Source organism: Gallus gallus, chromosome 1, assembly GCF_016699485.2.
Source record: "Gallus gallus isolate bGalGal1 chromosome 1, bGalGal1.mat.broiler.GRCg7b, whole genome shotgun sequence".
Lineage (NCBI taxonomy): Eukaryota > Metazoa > Chordata > Aves > Galliformes > Phasianidae > Gallus > Gallus gallus.
Genome location: NC_052532.1, coordinates 28,577,261 through 28,596,695, shown reverse-complemented (window position 1 = coordinate 28,596,695; position 19,435 = coordinate 28,577,261). Strand labels below are relative to the sequence as shown.

The 19,435-nt window shown below is 41.1% G+C and overlaps 2 protein-coding genes across 4 annotated transcripts; one reads left to right on the top strand and one right to left on the bottom strand.

The window, feature by feature from the left end:
• Window positions 1–1,208: 1,208 nt before the first annotated feature.
• On the bottom strand, window positions 1,209–7,650 carry THAP5 (THAP domain containing 5). Its single transcript, NM_001006230.2, has 3 exons — window positions 7,525–7,650; window positions 3,549–3,738; window positions 1,209–2,713 (listed from the first exon to the last, which is right to left on the bottom strand). Exons 1-3 carry the CDS (start codon window positions 7,605–7,607, stop codon window positions 1,745–1,747), a joined length of 1,242 nt encoding a protein of 413 aa, NP_001006230.2. The 5' UTR covers window positions 7,608–7,650; the 3' UTR covers window positions 1,209–1,744.
• Window positions 7,651–7,826: 176 nt separating this feature from the next.
• DNAJB9 (DnaJ heat shock protein family (Hsp40) member B9) lies at window positions 7,827–16,327 on the top strand. Of its 3 annotated transcripts, XM_046937861.1 has the most exons (4): window positions 7,827–7,898; window positions 8,462–8,616; window positions 11,094–11,321; window positions 13,404–16,327. In XM_046937861.1, exons 3-4 carry the CDS (start codon window positions 11,105–11,107, stop codon window positions 13,835–13,837), a joined length of 651 nt encoding a protein of 216 aa, XP_046793817.1. In that variant the 5' UTR covers window positions 7,827–7,898; window positions 8,462–8,616; window positions 11,094–11,104; the 3' UTR covers window positions 13,838–16,327. The 3 variants fall into 3 exon arrangements, with proteins under 3 accessions (XP_046793817.1, NP_001025906.2, NP_001376222.1); NM_001030735.3 differs by lacking the exon at window positions 8,462–8,616 and having other exon boundaries at window positions 7,827–7,893; NM_001389293.2 differs by lacking the exon at window positions 8,462–8,616.
• Window positions 16,328–19,435: the final 3,108 nt, after the last annotated feature.

Genomic DNA, 19,435 nt, shown 5'->3' with positions numbered 1-19,435 from the left:
TTCAGGATTAAGAAAAACTTGTAAATTTTAACCTAAATATGTAAAGTCCTGCTTGAAAACACAAGCTGAATAGAATGTTATGCTATTTAACATCTATTTTAATGTTAAATATATTTTAAGAAAAGACTGTTGAAAAATAAAGCAAGTAATATCCTGCTTGTCAAAAGAGCAGCAGTTACTTTGGGTAGCATTTAGGGTAACAGGTCATTAAGGCATACATCTAGCTTTTCTCACCTGAGCCTACATGGCATAAAAAGTTGTGTGCTGAGGGCCATTTATGTCCACACACGTCCCATTGGTTCAAATCACCCTATAGGGGAGAAATTTGTAGGCTTGGTGAATGCTTCTAAAGATACCGAACTTTTCTGCTATCCCCAATAAACTCCCTAAAAAAAGGAAAATACCTTTCATTTTTCCCCAACTTTAAAGATATCTATGCCACAAATAGCATTCTCAGTATTAATACTGGGAATTTTTCTGAAATTTTACTAGTTTTGTCAAGATTTGAAAATCATGCTGCTTGATCCTCAATTGCTTAATTAAAAAAAATTCCCCAAGGACATTGCAGAATGCATCTGACAGGGAACACAGCCAATTGACTGCAGAGGAACACATTAGATCCAATCCTATACTGAATTGGTGTTGGGTGAGGACACCTGAATATAGGAAAGCACCTACATGTCCCTGAAGAACTCTAATATTGCACGTTAAATTCTAAGTCTTAAGGGTTGGCATGCTAACAGAATAAGCAGTATTTAAGCAAAATCATTTCCTTCAAAATAGATTATCAGTATATTTCCAACATATTCATGTCCTGTGCACTAGAAACAGTTTATCGTATCAATAAAGTGGACCAAATTTTTAATCTCATAATTAATTTTTCAAAGATTAAGTTACAGAAGAATAGTGCACTGCTACTTTTACAGTGATTTGCTCTGCAAAATGTTGTTTTCTTCAGTGTATTATTCAGAATCTATGAATTCATGCAACATATATGCACTCCAATCAAAGCTGAGTAGATAGCACTCACTGAATATTTACAGCTTTCCTCTTTACTCATAAAAGAGTCACTATTTAAGATATTTCTTTCCATTTGAGTAGAATATTCCAACATTCCAAGAAGAGGAGAAAGACCTGTTCATTCTAATAATACTAGCTTAGGGAAAAAAAAAAAAAAACAGAACTAAATGAAATGAAAGGACACAGCATTTATTGAAGAAAAATTTAATAGGACCAAAGTGTACAAAAGCTATCAATGAACACTACACAGATAGAAGACTAAAGAGTAATGGTGGCTCCACTGGACAATGTGTAATACATGCCTCTTTACTCATTTGAAAGAATATCCAGGACAATTTTTTCATTTTTCAAACTACTGCTTCATAATTGCCCATTCTACACAGTTATGATGTCCATTCTAATGCTACTACCCCAGATACAAAACTTGCATGTCTCAGGAAGGCTGCACCTGGAAAAGCTTGACTCATTTTTACTGATTGACCTCATACACTTCAAGGAGACAGGTTTTGTTTTTTCTTTTAAAACTCACTTGCAAGTCATGTTTTATGGGCAACTGTCTACCAGCTAAGATTGGCAGTGGTTGATGTAACATTTTAAAGAACATTTGCTGTTCACACAGTTTGCATTAAATACTTAAAGTATCATGACTGAAACAAAAGTTAATTTGTACAAAAGGACAGTCAAAGAGGCTAAAAGGATACTTAAGAACAACCATTCAAAGCCTTTACTGTATCATAGTCACTTCAAGTGTTGTGAAGCAGTTTTCTACAATCTTGAGCTTTTCTTCAGAAAGTAGGTTTTCTTGCTTCAGTTGTCCAATAAGAGCTTCCAAGGACCTGAGTCTCCCCAGAGTTTTTACCTCCTGCATTTCGAGTAGAGTTATCTTAGAGTGGAGCTTTGAAATTTTTTGCCACAGATGCTCTCTGTCTATGTCTTGTTTGCAGTATGAATGCTCAGTTTGCAATATTTCAAGTCCATTATATGCATTCATATGCAGAGAATTATCTGTTTCCGCTTCTTCTGTGTCAAGAAACTCTTGTTTAATAGGCAGGAAAGATCTGTTTATTATTTCAGGCTCTTTTGGACTCTCAGCTGGTACGATGATAGCAATGACAGATTCCTCACTTCCACTCAGTTGTTCAATAGTTTGTGTGACTGCATTGACCAAAACTGCATTTTCAGTTGCTGGCTGCACTTCAACAGAACAGCCTACAACATGAGAGTTCGGATTTTCAAGTGTATAGTCAGTAATTGAACCCAAAGTATTTTTCAGTTTCAGAGATGAATTCAAGTAGTCAGGGTCAGAAAATTGCAAGACTGTAGCTGTACAACTTACTGGAACTTCTACAGACGCATGAACATCAGTAGCTTCCACATTCTGGACTGCTGCTGCCATTAAAACAGGCTCAGGTTGATGTATATGCTGCTGAGATGAATTATCAAGAATGATACTGTCTGCTTCAAAGTCTTCTCTGTTTTCAAGTTGTAGTTTCTGCACTTGTAAAGACTTATTCAACACAGTTGAGCAAATTACTTCTGCTTTTTTATCTGGGTTTTCTGCAGTTACAGAACTTTTCTTTGGTGTACAAAGTTCAAGTGATACAGGTACTTTCTTGGACTCTACATTTTTAGTGGTTTCTTCCTGGTCTTCTCTCCTTATCTCTTGTGGGCTGTTTTGAGAAGAGCCTTTTTCCTGAAGGAGAAAAAAAAAAAAAAACACACAAAAATCACACCATGTAACTAGAAAAACACCCAACATTGATTACCATTCCTTATTACAACTGAAACACTGTATTAAATACACGCATATTAACAATCCACAGTACAAAATAATTGCTTTAAAAGGTGCAACAAAGTTGTTTCAGCAACTATTTTTTAGTCAGGCAGTCTACCTCAAGGAGAACTTACACAGCAGAAAAAAATAAAAAGATAAAAACTCACAGAACAGTAAACTGTATCACCACATGATTAGACTTAAGATCAGTATCCAAACAAGCTTTTTGATGTCAGTCACTGAAACAAAAATATTATTCAGTGTATTTTTTCATAGCTCTGTGACAGGCCAGATGGAACAGCCTTTGTAGCGTGTCTTTAGTAGCCTACAAGTGTTTGAGAGGCTATTAATAGGAAAAAGAAACATGGAGTTTGAAAATAAAACATTCTGAAGTCAGTAATTACATACAGTTAGTTAACAGAAAGCTTTAAAAGAGCATTTGATTATAAGGAATAATTGCACAGTAAAAAGATATTTACAATATTCTCATAGGAAATTATTTTCTTCCTAAAGGAAATATTTCTTCAATTTCCAGTTATAAAACAACACTGAACCTCTAGTCGAAGCAGCTGTTTTTCCTTTATGCTATGGAATTACATGCCAGTTTCGTGTCACTTTCATCAACAAAATATTTTGATGGAGAGATTTCTATTTTTAAAATAAACTATGATTATATTAGAGATAATCAGAACATATTATTGCATAAACAGTTGGATAGATTTCTACTATCATAAAAAAGATAGGAACACGTTACCTCATCATCCGGGGAAGAGAAAATTGTTGGCACAGCTGTATGTTTCAAGTATCTGATACCCCATCTCACATCAAGGGAATCAGGGGTAAAATGATCACTGCACAGAAGCTGGTGCTTACTTGGAGTCCACGCATCGCGTTTCATATTCCGCAACCATTTCTCAAGTCTCTCTTTATCATGAAGCGGAAATCTTTTTTCAAACGGTTGGGAGGGGGGAAAAAAAGCAAAGAACTGTTATTTTTTAAAAATGTCTTTAAGTTAAAAAAGACAAAAAAAGAGTATCTTATTGTTTCTTGCAAAGCTGCCCTTCTTTATTTGAATTCCTTTCTTTTTCATTTTAATCCAGCTCCTCCCTCCCCCAGAAAATACTGTCACTAACATGTTAATCCACTATTTAACCACATGATTTCTAGTGGATATCAGCTCAAGAGACCAGCAGAATTTCTATTGATTTCTGCTGGTTAAGGACTTCAGACCTTTAGGCCAATGTGTTTAAAAGTCTCAGTTCTGTAATGCTTGCTCAAAAAGTCCTCCTGATGTCAGGAAATACTCATTTCATTAGGAAAATGTAAGGTCTACTCCTTACTCTAATAAAAAAAGAGAAGCTCCACAAACAGCATGAATCTTACTATACAAATTAAGCACTAAAAACTTTTGTTATTATTTTTTTTATTTAACAAAGTAACTCTTAGTATACATCATACTTACGACTGTCAAATCATTTAGAAAGGCCAATAATATTTCCACTGCAGGATATAACTTCCATTAAAAACATAAATACCAACACAAAACATTTCTCTGTGTTGTTTCAGAACTTAAGCTTTCTCACAGTGCTCGGTACCCAATGTTGTGTAATCCATAACTAGCCTTGCAGCCATCTAAACTACTTGAAAATGAAGACTCTACAGTGTTATGGAAATATATATATATACACACACATAATTGATTTTGAAAGTATATGCAAGCAGTCAAATTATATAGGAAAGAGAACTAAATTAAAACAAAGTAAGCAAAGATGTGTAGTTTACTCAATGAATAACAATACACAAAAGTTATAGAGAAACTAAATGCTTGTAATGATGCATGAAAAGCCAAGTTTTTATGGTAGTGGCAATACAAACATACAGACCACCATGAGCTCTTGTTCCAACCCCCACAGCCCCACAACCTGACCTGATCATAACTGTAGGACATAAAGAGAATCAGATACTGGCAGTGTGAAGGACAACATCCACATGTTAACGAGTGCCTGCAGCTTCATTAAAGCAGTTTTACTATCTAAACAGATGATCTGTCCTTTTAAATAGCAACCAGTTCTTTTAGTATTATTTATTACCACACATTAATAGATCACAGCAACATTAACCCAAATTCAGTGTGCAAAAAAATTGTTCAGAAGTGAGGTATTCACTCAAAACTGAAGTTGAAGAGGGAGCATGGAGTGGCAAAGGGTTGTGTGCCATACAAATTCTATGAAAGGTCAACTCCCGGAAAATCCCTGAACTTCTAAACCAGTGGGTTTCTTCAATAGTCACACATGGCAATAACTCCCCTCTGCAGGCCCACAAATGTCCTAAAAATGCAAACTTAGCTGATTTTGAGAGAAAGATGTCTGAGATTTATGGGATAAATGTGCAGTTCTTCAACTCTTACCCCAACTTTTATATTTGCTGCCATTTAAATTTCCAAGTTAGCAAGAACAGAGAGCAAACTGATGATCCATTTGGCTCAGAGTATATGCAGGAATGCACAGAACAGTGCTAGCAAAACCAAGATAACCTCTCAAGGACAGATGAGAGGCTCAGTCATTTCAAATTCTGTCTGCTTAGACTGTGTGCACCCAGTAGCAACACTACATACATTACACTGCCTGTCTCATGAGTAATAGAGCTTAGCCTGGGATGCTTCTACATAGTCCAAAGAAGTTTCTCAGAAAGAGGATGACTTCTTTCAGTTGAAGGTGATGTCATTGAGCACGGCCTCTCAAGAAGGCCTTGAGAGTGTTCAATTCCTTTGCCAGAACCCTTGCAACACAGCACTCATTGCCTTCCACACCATCAGGCAGCTTCAGATCAGGAAACAAACAAACAAAAACCTGCAGTGAGAGATGATGTCTGGCAGCAAAACATATTATTTTAGTTGAAGAGTAACTTTGCTGCAACTTGCTCCTGCTCTCAATGTCCCCCTACCCCATCATCAGAATCTGTTCCCTGGTATGAATGAGTCTCAGCACCTCTTCTGCAGGACTGCGTTACCCATAACACAACACAATTCAATGGCTGCATAAAACAGCTGTGTTTTGGAAATCATCTTTATATTGATGGCATACATTTGAATACAAATATGTACCAGAACTCAAACTTGTTTTGATCATCCATGTGGCACTCACATTCTCTAAAGCAATACGAATAATTTATTTCCACTCATTTTCATGATCATTTTATGGTGATAACATATACTGCTGAATCACGTACTATATATGTTCAAGGTTATGTAGTTTCCTGCAATTGAAACTAAACCCCTTTTCAAAGCTGTCTTCCTGTGGGTATTCCTGCATGGCCTTCCTCATCCTGGAATAACAATGACTGCATCAAACTTATAAGTCAGAATCACAGAATCCTTAGAGTTGGAAGGGACCTTTAAAGGTCATCTAGTCCAGCTCCCCTGCAATGAGCAGGGACACACACAGCTACATCAGGTTGCTCAGGGCCTGATCCAGCCTTGCCTTGAAATTCTTCAGGGATGGGGCATCCTCCACATTTCTAGGCAACGTGCCTCACTATCCTCACTGTAAAAGACTTTCTCCTTATATCTAACCTAAATCTACCTTCCTTAAGCTTAAAACCACTTCTCCTTGCTCTATCACAACAGACTCTGAGTTAGTTTAAAGTAGCCCTGCTGAAAGAGATTTGGGGGTCTCTGTTGACAGTAAGTTGAACGCGCACGAATCAACAGTGTGCTTAGGTTTCTTCAGCCCAGAGAAGGGCAGACTGAGGGGAGGCCTCATGACAGCCTACAGCTTCTTCAGGAGGGGAGCAGAGGGGCAGGTGCTGATCTCTGCTCTCTGTGAGAGCAACAGGGCCCAATGGAACGAACGGCATGGTGCTGCATCAGAGGAGGGTCAGTTTGGGGATTAGGAAAAGGTTCTTCACCAAAGGGCAGTGGGCATGGAACACGCTGTACCCAGGGCAGTGGTCACAGCACTGGGCTGCCTGAGTTCACAAAGTGCCTGGACAACACTGTTAGACATATACTCTGATTTTTGGGTGGTCCTGCGTGGAGCGAGCAGTCAGACTCGATAATTCCTGTGGGTCCCTTCCAACTTGGGATATTCTATGACTCTCTAAATTTTATCAAAACAAGTTTTCAAGTTGACTGATCGATCCTTCAATATATATTTTTTAAATTCTACAAAAATCTCCACACAGACAGCTGCTCACCGCGTTTTCCTTCAGCAGAAACGCACCAACATTTTGCTACACCTCTCCCCCCGGAGGGCTGACGTGGATGCCGGATCTGTTTTGATAAGCAGGCTGGTGAGCCTGCAGGCAGCCCCGTGGCCTCCATCCGCCCATCAACGCTGCTGGCTGCGGCGCAGACCGGACATCAATTCTAGCGGCGGCGCTTCCCGCGAAGGACGGGGCGCGTTTGCTCCGCTCGCACGCAGCCGGGCTCGGGGCTGCCCTCAGCTCCCCCCGCCCAGCCCACGTCTCCGGCAGCGCGGCTCCCGCCGAAGCATCCTCCGCGCGAAGAGAGCGGGACCGCGCGGCGGCAGCGCAGATAGCACTTCGACACCTTTCCCTCATCCTTTCAACCCCGGCCTTCAAGTACGAGCGTCGCCCCCCGCAGCCGCAGCCCCGGCCCCGCTCGGTTTCTCGCTCTCCCGAGGGCCTGGTTTCACCCAGCGCTGCCCACCCACAGTTCGCCACCCCTGGGGGCGGCTCGGCGATCCCGGTCCCCCTACGCCCTCACTCACGGGTAGAAGCTGAGCTTGCGCTGATCCCTGGCGCTCTGCCCGCCGCGGTTCTTGCAGTAGGACGCGGCACAATACCGCGGCATGGCGGCGCGGCCAGACGCGGCCCGGAACCATCCGCGCGGCGGCAGCGGGGGCGCAGGGGGCGGCGGTCACGGGGACAACGGCCACCGCCCCCGCCCCTCGTGCCGAGGGATGCCCCGCCCGGCGAGGGCCCCACGTCACGTGGCGCCGGCGGGCCAATGGCGCAGCGCTTCGTGTAGGAACGGCCGGCGGGGTGCGGAGGAGCGCACTGCGCGCGCGCTGGGGGCTGTTGGGCAGGAGTGGCGCGAGACGCCGCGGGGCAGCGGCCTCAGTGCGAGCGGCGCTGAGGTGAGGTGAGGGGCTGCGGGGCTGCAGCGGGAGGGCTGGGAGGAGGCGAAGCGGTGCTGAGGCTGAAGGGGGGAAAGCGAGTGGTGGGCGCGGAGGGACCGGGGGGGTTATGAGGCGCTGAGGGGGCGGCACGGGGCGGCGTGGGGTCGCTGGGCCTCCCGCGGTGGGTTTGTTCGCTCCTCCGGGCTGTCGCTCCTTGGCAGGCCCGCTGTAGCCTGGCTTGGGGCAGCGTCCCGCGGCGCCGCCTCAGCGGGCCTGGATCTGTCCCCATCAGCTCCCGGGTCCCGCTGCAGGGGGGGGGAGAGGCCGGCAGAAGCCGAGCCCCGTGGGCTGGAGGGGGGCTGTGCTGGCCGCAGGGTGGGGACGGGCTGACTCATCGCGGTACTCCTAATGGCAACCAGTGGGAAACTTGGGGAACTTTCTTGCCGGCAACAAATCGCTTGCGAAGATAGCAATACGAAATCAAAATCGCAGTTCACGTCGTCAGAGCGGTGATGTGTGGGGTTTGGGAGCGTGAGAGACTTTACGAGTGTAAGCATTTAACCGGGATCTTATGTTACTTTAAAAGGGGGATGGGATGGGGAGTTGGCATTGCGAGGTGGAAGGGGCTGCTCTGTTTTCTGTGTGTGACAAAGGCAGCGTGCCGTGCCTGGATGAAGCCATCACTGTTGATAAACTGATAACCAACTGAGCACTACCATCTCTGCAGTTCTTCTGGTAGATGTTAGTATGCTTTTTATACCGAGCTGAATAGCAGTTGAGATCTATAATTGCTTATCTAATAGAGTTAAGTGCTTAATCTGTGTTAATAAAATCTCCCACTTTGTTGCTAGATGTACCCAGATAAAATGAGGCTCTTAACAGCATTCTCCACAGTAGTTGTGGGGGGCTGTTCTGTCGAATAAGCTTAATGCCAAGCAGCATGCAGAACTTATTTGAGAATTCATAAGTAATTATTGGAGAAAGCCTAGAAAGTGAAACTTTTCCCTTCGCTTGGGAAGCTGAGGGGCAAGAAACATGCAGAGTAAGTATTTAAAAGTGACTTCATTATGAAAGCAGTTGTGAAAATAGTTGGGGTTGATGGGTGTGGGAAGTCAAACCTGGCCTTCGGTTTTGTCTTAATTGGCAATCGCACTGCTAAGATGCTGACTGCATATCAAACAGCTGTTCTCTGGGGAAAAAAAAATCCAATATCTTTGATTAATTCGAAATATGTTATCTAAATACAAGACTTAGGATAAAACATTGCTTACATTTGAGTTCCATTTATATTTGATTTTCATTTGCTGTTTTTTTTTCTTTCTGGCTTAAAAGATTTGAGAGGTTTTCAGGAGTGTCTTTTTTAAATGCAAAGAAATATCTCACTTTTTGGTTGACTTTACAAATTAATGGGGGAAAAACAGAAAACGCTTAGAAATCTAAGTAGAACTAGGAGCAATGGAGCATAGAATGGCATTGACAAAATCCTGAAGTAAAACTGTAGTGAAAGAGAAACCTAAGTATACTTCTTATAAAGAGTAGTATAAATGGAGAGGTTTGTGCATAGCAAAAAACTAGTGAGTGACTTGATGTTCTTGAATGGAAAAACGTGGGTTGTAAGAGAGTTTGTCCTCAGTGAAGGAGGTAAACAACTCTTCAGCTCCATTTAGTGTTTAGTAGTAGAAGCAGCAAGGTTAGCCACAGGAGAATGGAACAGAATGCCTTTGTTTCCTCATACCTATGTTGTGCATGCATAATTGGCATATTAAGAAGACAAAAATCTGTATGTGCAAAGCAGAAGGAAAGCACAGAAGGTGGGGAAGGATGTACATGTGTGTAGGTCTTGGTGTCCAGGTGGGAAAGTTTCAGATGAGTGAACTGGTGGGAAAGAATGTGTGGAAAAATGGGGAAAGCTTCTTGTGCTGAAAATCTGTCTGGTATCGTGCAAGAGGAATATGGCAAAGAACTGCCCATTTGGTGTCTAGATATACTGATCAAAATACAGTTTGTTTCAACCACTACCCCATAACACTTGATATCGTGTAGGCTGCTAGCCAAATAAATGCTTAAGAGGGCATGGGTGTGTTAATCTTGCATGAGCTTTTTGCTCTGACCTCACTACATTCATTTTAGCCCCTTGACCTATCTCTTAGAAATGGTTTTTGCCATTTTTTTGTACTTGTGTATGAATTTTGTTTAGAGGGTTTGGACTTCCAATTTAAAGACTCAGTTGTCTCATTTACTTGATACACATTATTAAAAAACTTTGAAGAACAAACATTTGGGTTGCATACCAGCTGAAGTTAAAGTATGCTAGCTTTCATGATGCTCAGACTGTAAGGTTAGCTTATTAAACTTTCAGGAAACAGCACCATATTTTGCCTTGTGTAGAGAACAGCTTTTTTGAGTTCAGTTCACGCATTGAGAATCGGGTACGTAAACCTATCAGATGCAGTGATATTTATCAGATAAATTCCTTTATATCAGAGGTTTGGTAAGTGTTTTTATTTCTAGCACAGTCTAATATGAAAGCAAAGTAAATCCAGCCTATTGTAAGTAGTGGAGGAAGTTTCCTACTTGTCTGAACTCTGTACTCCAGATGAGTGTTCTTCTTTTATTGTGTTCGACTTAGGCCAGGTAAATGACCCGAAGTTGAGCACGAGTGTCTAACAGTCTTGTTTTCCTGTATCTGAAAGTTGATTTTTAGTCCTGCTGTGTTTTCAGGTACTTATTGTTGCTCAAGCTCATCAGTGAATCATTCTGCCACTATATTCAGTATATTTTGAAAATTGCACTCTTAATTTAGAGCCACTGTGTTTATGATCTGGGAACTCAGGATTTAGTTTAAAGTTAGTCCAGGTATGTCAGCATAAACTGTTGCAGTGAAGGGCATTACAAATTTAACTCATAGTCCAGTTTCTAGCTGTTGAGGGAATGTATAGCTAAAGTTTAAAAAACAAGAAAAAGATAGGCAGCAAAACATAGCAGTGGTCAGTGATAGATGTGGAATATGGATTAGCAGGATTTCCATTTACATATTCTTTGATTATAAAGCTAAAGGATGGGACTTTTTAACACGAGTGAAAAAACTTGTTTACGTGTCTGTCAGAGTGACTCATGAAAAATGCGTCTTACTCCTTCAGCCTATAATTGTACCTCTTCTTTAAGTTGCTGTGGAACCTGAAATAACTTGCTCAAGTATGTTTATTTTTTCTTTCTAGAAACCACAGAAATGGCAACTACGCAATCTATCTTCACGTTTGCTCTCTGCATTTTGATGATAACTGAGCTAATACTGGCTACAGAGAGCTACTACGATATCTTAGGAGTTCCGAAAAATGCATCTGACCGCCAGATCAAGAAGGCATTTCACAAACTGGCGATGAAATACCACCCAGATAAAAATAAGAGTCCTGGTGCAGAAGCAAAATTTAGAGAAATTGCTGAAGGTAATGTATACTAACCTTAATCTTAAAATAATTGGACACATGGCATGTATATTGACTTTTTACATGGGCCAATAGTGATAGGACGGGGGAGTGGTTTTAAAACCACTGGAAGAGGGGAGATCTAGGTTAAATTGTATGACAGTTTTTTGGAGGTGGTGGTGTTTTGTTTTGTTCTTACTGAGAGGGTGGTGAGGCGCTGGAGGAGGTTGCCCAGCAAAGCTGGGCATGTCCCATCTCTGGACGTGTTCAAGGCCAGGTTGGATGGGGCCCTGGGCAGCCTGATCTGGTGGGTAGCAGCCCTGCCCATGATGGCAGGGGGTTGGAACTGGTTGACCCTTGAGGTCGCTTCCAACATAAGTTGTTCTGTTATTCTGTTCTATAATTATATCCATGAACAAATACATTAACTTAAGTATACTGTGTTTACTGTATAAGATAGGGAAAAAATATATTTTTAATTCTACTTTTGTGGTGACAAATGTCATGTATCAGTATCTGACTTGTTTCTGGTTTTGTGTGTAGGCAGGCCTCTTAGGCAGTCTATGCATTTCTGCCTATTGAACTTCTAGGCTGAAGTCTTCTCACAAAATACATGGGAGTAGGACAACTTTAGCCCTAGGAGTTTACTTCAATTACTGTACCTTTGATCTGCCTGATAAGATCTGGCTCAGGATTACTAGGGCTTCTGGGAGACCCAACAAACCCTTCAGTACCTATAGGAACATTGTTTTTAAGAAGAAACAAACAAAAAGACCTTCAGAAAAGCTCTTCAGTGGCTCGTGGTGGGAATACAAGAAGCAGCTGGTGCAAGAGATTCATTGTGGCTATAAGGCAAAAGTTTCTTTATGTAGGGGATGGGGAACAGTTGGAACTAGGCAACCTAGACAGTCTGTGCACGTTCCATCCTTGCAGGCTTCTCAGGAATGGGAGGATAAAGCTCTGAGGAACTAGGCTGATCTCATAACTGACTTAGTTGAGCAGAGCAGTAAACTAGAGGTCACTTCCAACCCAAACTATCCTGAGAATGCACCTTTCATGTGTGTTCTGTGATTAAAATGTATTGGTGGAAGTACATAACCAACAACGTGACAAGGTTTGCTGAAGAATAAGTTCTCACTTATGCTCCCCATAGGCTTTTATCACATTCATTAATTTTGTGTATTTCTCTCAACTCGGAGCTTTATCTTCCTATCTAGAGAACAGTTACTTTGAAAGAAAGGTAATAGTGTAGTCAAAAGGAAGGGTGGTCTTTGAAGAAACTACAGCTGTTAGCTATGCTAATGGAGGAAGTGGGAGTTCTGAGTGTGTGTTGAGCTGTATAGAAGAATTGGGAAGGCACTGACAGGTAAGAAAATGGTAGTGTTCCAAATACATATTCTAATTACAAGTGGTATCTTATATGTCAGTTTCTGCCTTGAAACAGCTGTAGCTGTAGTTTTGGACCAAGGAACAGATGGAAACCTAGTTCCATTTTGGGTATGCCCAATCAAAAAATCTAGGTTTATTGTTGAATTTCTGAAATGTTGACAGTTTGGACAAATGGGTAATTTGTTTCCTTTGTTTTATTTTTGCCCTTAATGTTTAGCTTATCACTTAATTGTAACTCCAGCATAGCTAGAGCTTACTGTCTGCCTGCAAATAGGTTTGCAGATGCAGCAGTGTTTCTGTGACAAGAATGCAGCAGGCAATTCATTTGTTTAGGGAGAGCTCCTAACACATCCTCTTAGCTTCAGTCTTTTGCATTGCTGCATCCTGCTGCTGTTTTCTTTCAAATATAAGCAATAATCTTTATTGCTAGCTAAACAGTGTTATGTGAATTAAAAACTTTGAGGCTGTGATCTGCCTTCAGAGTACTACTATTATTATAAGTTAATAGCTGTAATTAATTTGAAACAGCTGATTTTGTATTGTAGGAAGTTAAATATTAATCTTAATTGCACTTGAGTGTTCAATTAAAGTCTAGCTTGGAGTTTATCTCATTGCAGGAGTGGGGGAAGGTTGTTCTGTGTATTTGTTTGGTTCTTGTTTTTATGTGCATGCAATTCATGTTTTAAACTTTTTTTTCTTTTAAATTGGAAATAGCATATGAAACGTTATCAGATGAGAATAAACGAAGAGAATACGATCAATTTGGCCGTCATGGAGGACAAGGAGATAATGGAAGCCCATTTCATCAGTCGTCATTTAACTTCAACTTTGATGATCTATTCAAAGACTATGACCTCTTCAGTCAATACTCACGGTCGAAAAAGCACTTTGAAAATCACTTCCGAAGTCATCGGGAAGCTCACAATCGGCAAAGACGTTCTTTCCAAGAGTTCTCCTTTGGAGGTGGACTGTTTGATGATGTGTTTGAAAATATGGAGAAGATGTTTTCTTTTAGTGACTTTGAAAATGCACACCGACATGCAGTGCGAACTGATAACAGGTTCCATGCATCCAGCAAGCACTGCAGGACTGTCACTCAGAGACGAGGAAACATGGTTACTACATACACAGACTGTTCCGGGCAATAATGTTTCCTTCCTTTTCATCTCTTCTTTCAACACCTCCATAATTCTCCTTGGTTATGTGCTAATATGGAAAGAAATCTTTGAACTGCGTGTTCTTAAAAACACTTAACTGCTATACAGAAATTATAGATGGAACTAATTCTCAGAATAGAAACAACATGCAATTAAGAGCTAAATGCCTCAGTAACTACTTAACAGAGGAGAGAAATCTTGCAACAGAAGAAATTTTGTATTTCGATTTAGTAAGCACTCAGTAAATTCATCATATATTTTTTTTAATTTTAGAAATATAATATAATTCTTGTATGCCAATTCAGGAATGTTTGAGTTACTGGTGCATGGATTTCTAGCAGTGGTGATACTTTATTCTGAAGTGCTGCTTTTTTTATTATGTCTTTCCAGATTTTCACTAGTAGTTTTTACTGAATATGGACTTAGTCCACAGGTTCAACACTTTGCACAAAATAGCACCGGAAATAAAACTGTCTTTGTTACTTTGTCCAGCGTTGCAAATCTGTTAGAAACAAAGCATGTATATTCCAACTTGAAAACAAAAAAAGAAGGAAATATATTAAGATTGTTCATCACCTAGGAGAGTGATGTAGGTTGAGGATGTGAATAACCCTTCACTCGCTTAAGGGCTATTGATGTATGCAAGTTTGTGTACGCACATAGTGTGTTTCCTAGTTCACCCCTCCAAAAAACAAATATTTCTTAAGATTCAGAAGAGCATATTGAATACAGTCTTGCTTTATGCTTGTCATATTACCATGTGTGCACTGTAGATGCCATAGTTCCATTTGTTGAACTTAAGTTCTCCTTTGTGCTTTGGCAAACTTTAAACAAATAAGCTTACTTTCAGATTCCTAGTGTTTCTGGAGCAGTCTAAAAAAGAAATAGATTGTGTTTGGATATATTTATTACCTGTCAGCAGAGATTTTTCAGCTTTGCGATTTGAAAGGTAAACTCTTGGCATAAAAGAATAATGAAACTGGAAGTTACAATTCCCATATTCACCTAATACTTTGTGGTGCTGGTGTCTGATAACAAACAGGGCTAATGGGTAACAATTTCAGTGCTATAGAAATCTGTAACTAGTAAAAACTCTTAAAAAAATACAAAACTCTAATATATATATTAACTGAAGTCAACCCAAAAGTTCTTTAGTAAGGTTATCACACGCATGTTGCTATCTGTTTAAAATTATGAGGAGAGCTTACCTTTCAAATGGATTGCATGAGCAAAATAAGCATTTTTGAACAGCAGTGTTACAAATAGGCTTTGAAATCTTAAGGTCTTTATCAGAAAGGTTTAACTCTTTGCTTCTTGAACTGGTACCGAAAGCTGACTATTTGCTAAGTAATGTTAACCTTTCCCGCAAGGGTGCGTATTATCACTTGTTCTATTTTCATTCACTAAATACTTGGAATGGATTATTGCATTATATTAAGTGCTTTTCCATATTTTTCTTTATTTATTAACGGACTAATACCTCATACATGGTCTTTATAAAAGCCAGTAATTTGTGCAACATTGTTGGAATGTGCAATATTATAGTAGCAAGAATGCTGGGGTGTGTGTGAATGTCTGTTATTTCCACTCTTTTTCTGTGCAAGTAGATATTTTAGTTTCCTCTGTGTAATTAATATGATTGAACTGAAAATTGTAATTCATGTAGATTTCTGCAGCTATTTGAACAGACTCCATCAGTCAGTTTGTCTGGTTCATAATATATACAGACATCCGAGTGAACAAATTACTAACTTAGAGATCTGAATTACTTTCTCACAGATACCTGTGTTTTTGTTTGTTCTTTTTGGTCACATGAATAAAAGACACATGAGTTTTCTTAATTATGTGTTGTAGGGAAAGCAGTAAATACATCCTGTAATTCCTATGGCTTCTGAAAGTGACCTTTTTGCTTTCTTTGTTCATCGAAGGTAACATCCAAAGGAGAACTTTTCAGTTAGGACAGAAGCTCCCAGCGTTTATCCATCTGTATAGCTTTCGACAGTGGATATGTTTTGAGTAGACTCTAACTGAAGAGATTCAGGCAGGCTTTCCTCAGGCAGCAGTCTTCAGTTTGTGGCTATCAGAACGCAAGCTTGCAAAACATGTTGTGCAGCTCACTTACTTGGAGCTCTTGCACATTCTTTTCCTATTTATAGTGTTTGCTTCATGGTAGACTTGTTAACGGAAGTCCTCGTATGACCTTCAGAAGTTTGAAGTGATTGATTCTTGTCATCTTTGATATCTTGTGAAAAGACCCAGCTAAAGCTATTTTCTTAACGTAAGAGTGGAAAGTACAAATCATAATTCTTAAGGAGGCGTTTATGCGTATGTAACTCTGAATAGTTGAGTTCTTAAAACTTTAAAGACAACTAGTGTTCTGTTCACTTTTTTTCCCATTACTTTTGAAACACAGTATCTAGTGGAGACAAAAAGTACTGTAAACTTGATTAGGGTGCCGTTACATTAAATGTGTGAAAATCGCTTGTGTGTGAAAGCCTTTTTTTTTTTCTCCCCCCCCTCTTCCTCTTACAGTAGATTGAAGCCAGATTGAAGTGCATTGTGTGGAGCATGTTTTATAAAACGTCTTGACTGTTACATTTTCACTGAGGAATTGATGGGATGGCAGGGAAAAGGAGCTGGAATTGAAAGAAATAGATGATTCTCTCTGGTCTGTTTTTTTTTTTTCTGAGAGGTGTTTGGAGTTAGTTGGTGTTTAGAGATGATGTCTGTAAACTAAGCACACAGAAGAGCCTGTGCAAGAGGATCCTTCTTTCATTTGGGATGCCATAGGTATATCAGTTGAAAGCCTCTGCCTTGAACTGTGGGACTTTTCCCTGCTGTCTGTGCTGTCTACTCAGCTGAGCTGTGTGAGATTAGTATGACAGGCATGGGTTGTTGCTGAAAAGCATAAATTCTGAAGGAGCATTCTGTCATGTTGATTCAGAAGCTTTCTGCGTAACTGCTTGAAAGTTCCTGTTTTTTGGGCCTAATCCTGGAGAAAGTGGAGTTGAAACTTTCATATCTTGTTAGATCTGGCTTTCCTGGAATATAAGGAAGCCTTTCACCTTGATATAAAACCAAATTGTTAGGACTGAATGTATTTTAAGACAATGAAAGTTGTGTTATGTTTTTATGCTAAGAGGTGGTTGATTGTGTTTAGCTCACATTGCGAGTGTCTCTTCCTGGGATTTGAAGCAAAAGCTTTGTGTAGAATGTCTTAACTGTTCCACGTATGGAGCTCATTTCTGAAAAAATGCTGTTCAGAGCTCCATGTGACTGTTGGCTGACGTGGTTGAGCCTGACTGGCCTGCCTTGGGTAGTGATTCATACGATCACGCTATTGGCTTATGTAGTATGGGTGCCTGTGTGGGTTTTTTGCTTTAGAGACCAAACGGGCCAGGTTTTTGTTTTGCTTTTTGTTTGTTTGTTTTTGTAGTGGCTACTTAATTTTGATACCAACTGCTAGCCACTTCTAGCGTGTCTGCATCAATTCTAAGTTAACACTGTAACTCATCCCTGATTCCTGTTCAGTTTAAACAGCTCCTTTGAAGTGATAAATTCTAAAGCTTTGGCACAGTGGAAAACAACTTTTTGTATGGTGTTACCTTTTAAAACACTGGCTTTTGGTTCAGCAACTTTGAAGTAAAGGTAACAAACAAATAAATGTTACTGCTTTTGTAGTTCCTACTGTAATTGCACACCAAAGGATTTTGTTGAGGGGCTCATATCACTAGGGATGACTACAGTGTTCTGCCAAGACTTTGGAACCCTAACTGAAGGTAGTGGACCATCTTCTCCAAGCAGTGTTTCTCAGACAGCCCAGCAAAGAATGACTGCGCACATAGGATCAACATAACTGGTTGGTTTTTAAGGTAGGGGAGAGGTGGGTCTGCTGACAGTCTGAGTTGTGACTCTGTGTTGGAAAAAACTGTTGCACTTCTCAAAGGTGTGATGAGAAAACCAGTAAAATAGTGCTTTTTGAGTTACATGTAGAGGACCTCTCAATAGCACATTTCACGGGTGTGGTATTTTGGGGACTGTATTGCCCTAAGTCCTCAGCTGAGGAATTGTGGATAGCATTACTTTTGAAAGCCAGAAGCACAAGCAGGGACAGTTGCAGGCTGAATACAGAGGAACTGGAAGAAATATATGTGATGATTGTTCTGGTGTTATTGTTCACCCAGCTTTTTGTGGATCAGTGCATGAGGATGGCAACCTTTATCCTGGTACTCCTCCAGGAAGTAGTCAGGCTGAAAATGCGTGTTTCTGTTTCAGTTGCTGGTCATGACCAGCAATAGATAGAAGAAAAAACATGAATAAGGACTTTCTTATCTCTGTACATGGCTGTCTGACTAGTGAGTGTGTGTGGTCCCTCTTGTTGCACATGCTGTTGAACCGATTCAAGGAGACTAATGCTCATTGGGGGGTTGGGGGGATTGTCTTGGACCCAGGGGAAGGCTGACAACTGCATAAGACCCTAGTGACATGCACTGATGATGCAGTTTATCCTCCAACATTTTGAATTTCCTGCAATGCAGAATGGAATACTGTTTAAATAATTTTTACTGTGTAGGGGATGGCATATGGAGATGAGTCTTCATGTGATTTCAGGGATACTCTGGATGTATTGCAGAGCATAGATGAGCTGCAGGATGTTATTCTCAGCCTGGTCTAGAGCATGGAGGTATTTCTTTTCAGTTCAGAACATCTATTCATGCAGTGGATGTAACAGTGTTGCTGCTTTCTGAAGCCCTAGTTCTCAGTTTCACATCAAGAAGGACCTGGACAAGCTGGAGAAGTGGGCCCATGTGAACCTAATGAGGTTCAACAAGGCCAAGTGCAAGGTGCTGCACTTGGGCTGGGTAATCCCAGGTACTTATACAAACTGGGGGAAGATCTCCTTGAGAGCAGCTCTACAGAGGACTTAAGGGCCCTGATGGCTGAGAAGGTGGACATGAGCCAGCAGTGTGCACTTGCAGCCTAGAAGGCCAACTGTGTTCTGGGCTGCATTAAAAGAGGGTTGGCCAACAGGGAGAGGGAGGTGATTGTCCCCCTCTACTCAGCTCTTGTGAGGCCCCATCTGGAGTACTGCGTCCAGGCCTGGGGCCCCCAGTACAGGAAGGACGTGGAACTCTTAAGAGTGGGTCCAGAGGAGAGCCACTAAGATGATCAGAGGGCTGGAGCACCTCTCCTATGAAGAAAGGTTGAGGGAACTGGGCTTGTTTAGCTTGGAGAAGAGAAGGCTCTGGGGAGACCTCATAGCAGCCTTCCAGTACTTGAAGGGAGCATATAAACAGGAAGGGGAATGGCTGTTTAAAAGGATGGACAGCGCTAGGACAAGGGTAAATGGTCTTAAACTGAGACAGGGGAGGTTTGTGTTAGATATTAGGAGGAAGTTTTTCACTCAGAGTGTGGTGATGCACTGGAACAGGTTGCCCAAGGAGGTTGTGGATGCCCCATCCCTGGAGGCATTCAAGGCCAGGCTGGATGTGGCTCTGGGCAGCCTGGTCTGGTGGTTGGCGACCCTGCACATAACAGGGGGGTTGAAACGAGATGATCTTAGAGTGGCCTGGGTTGAAGAGGACCTCA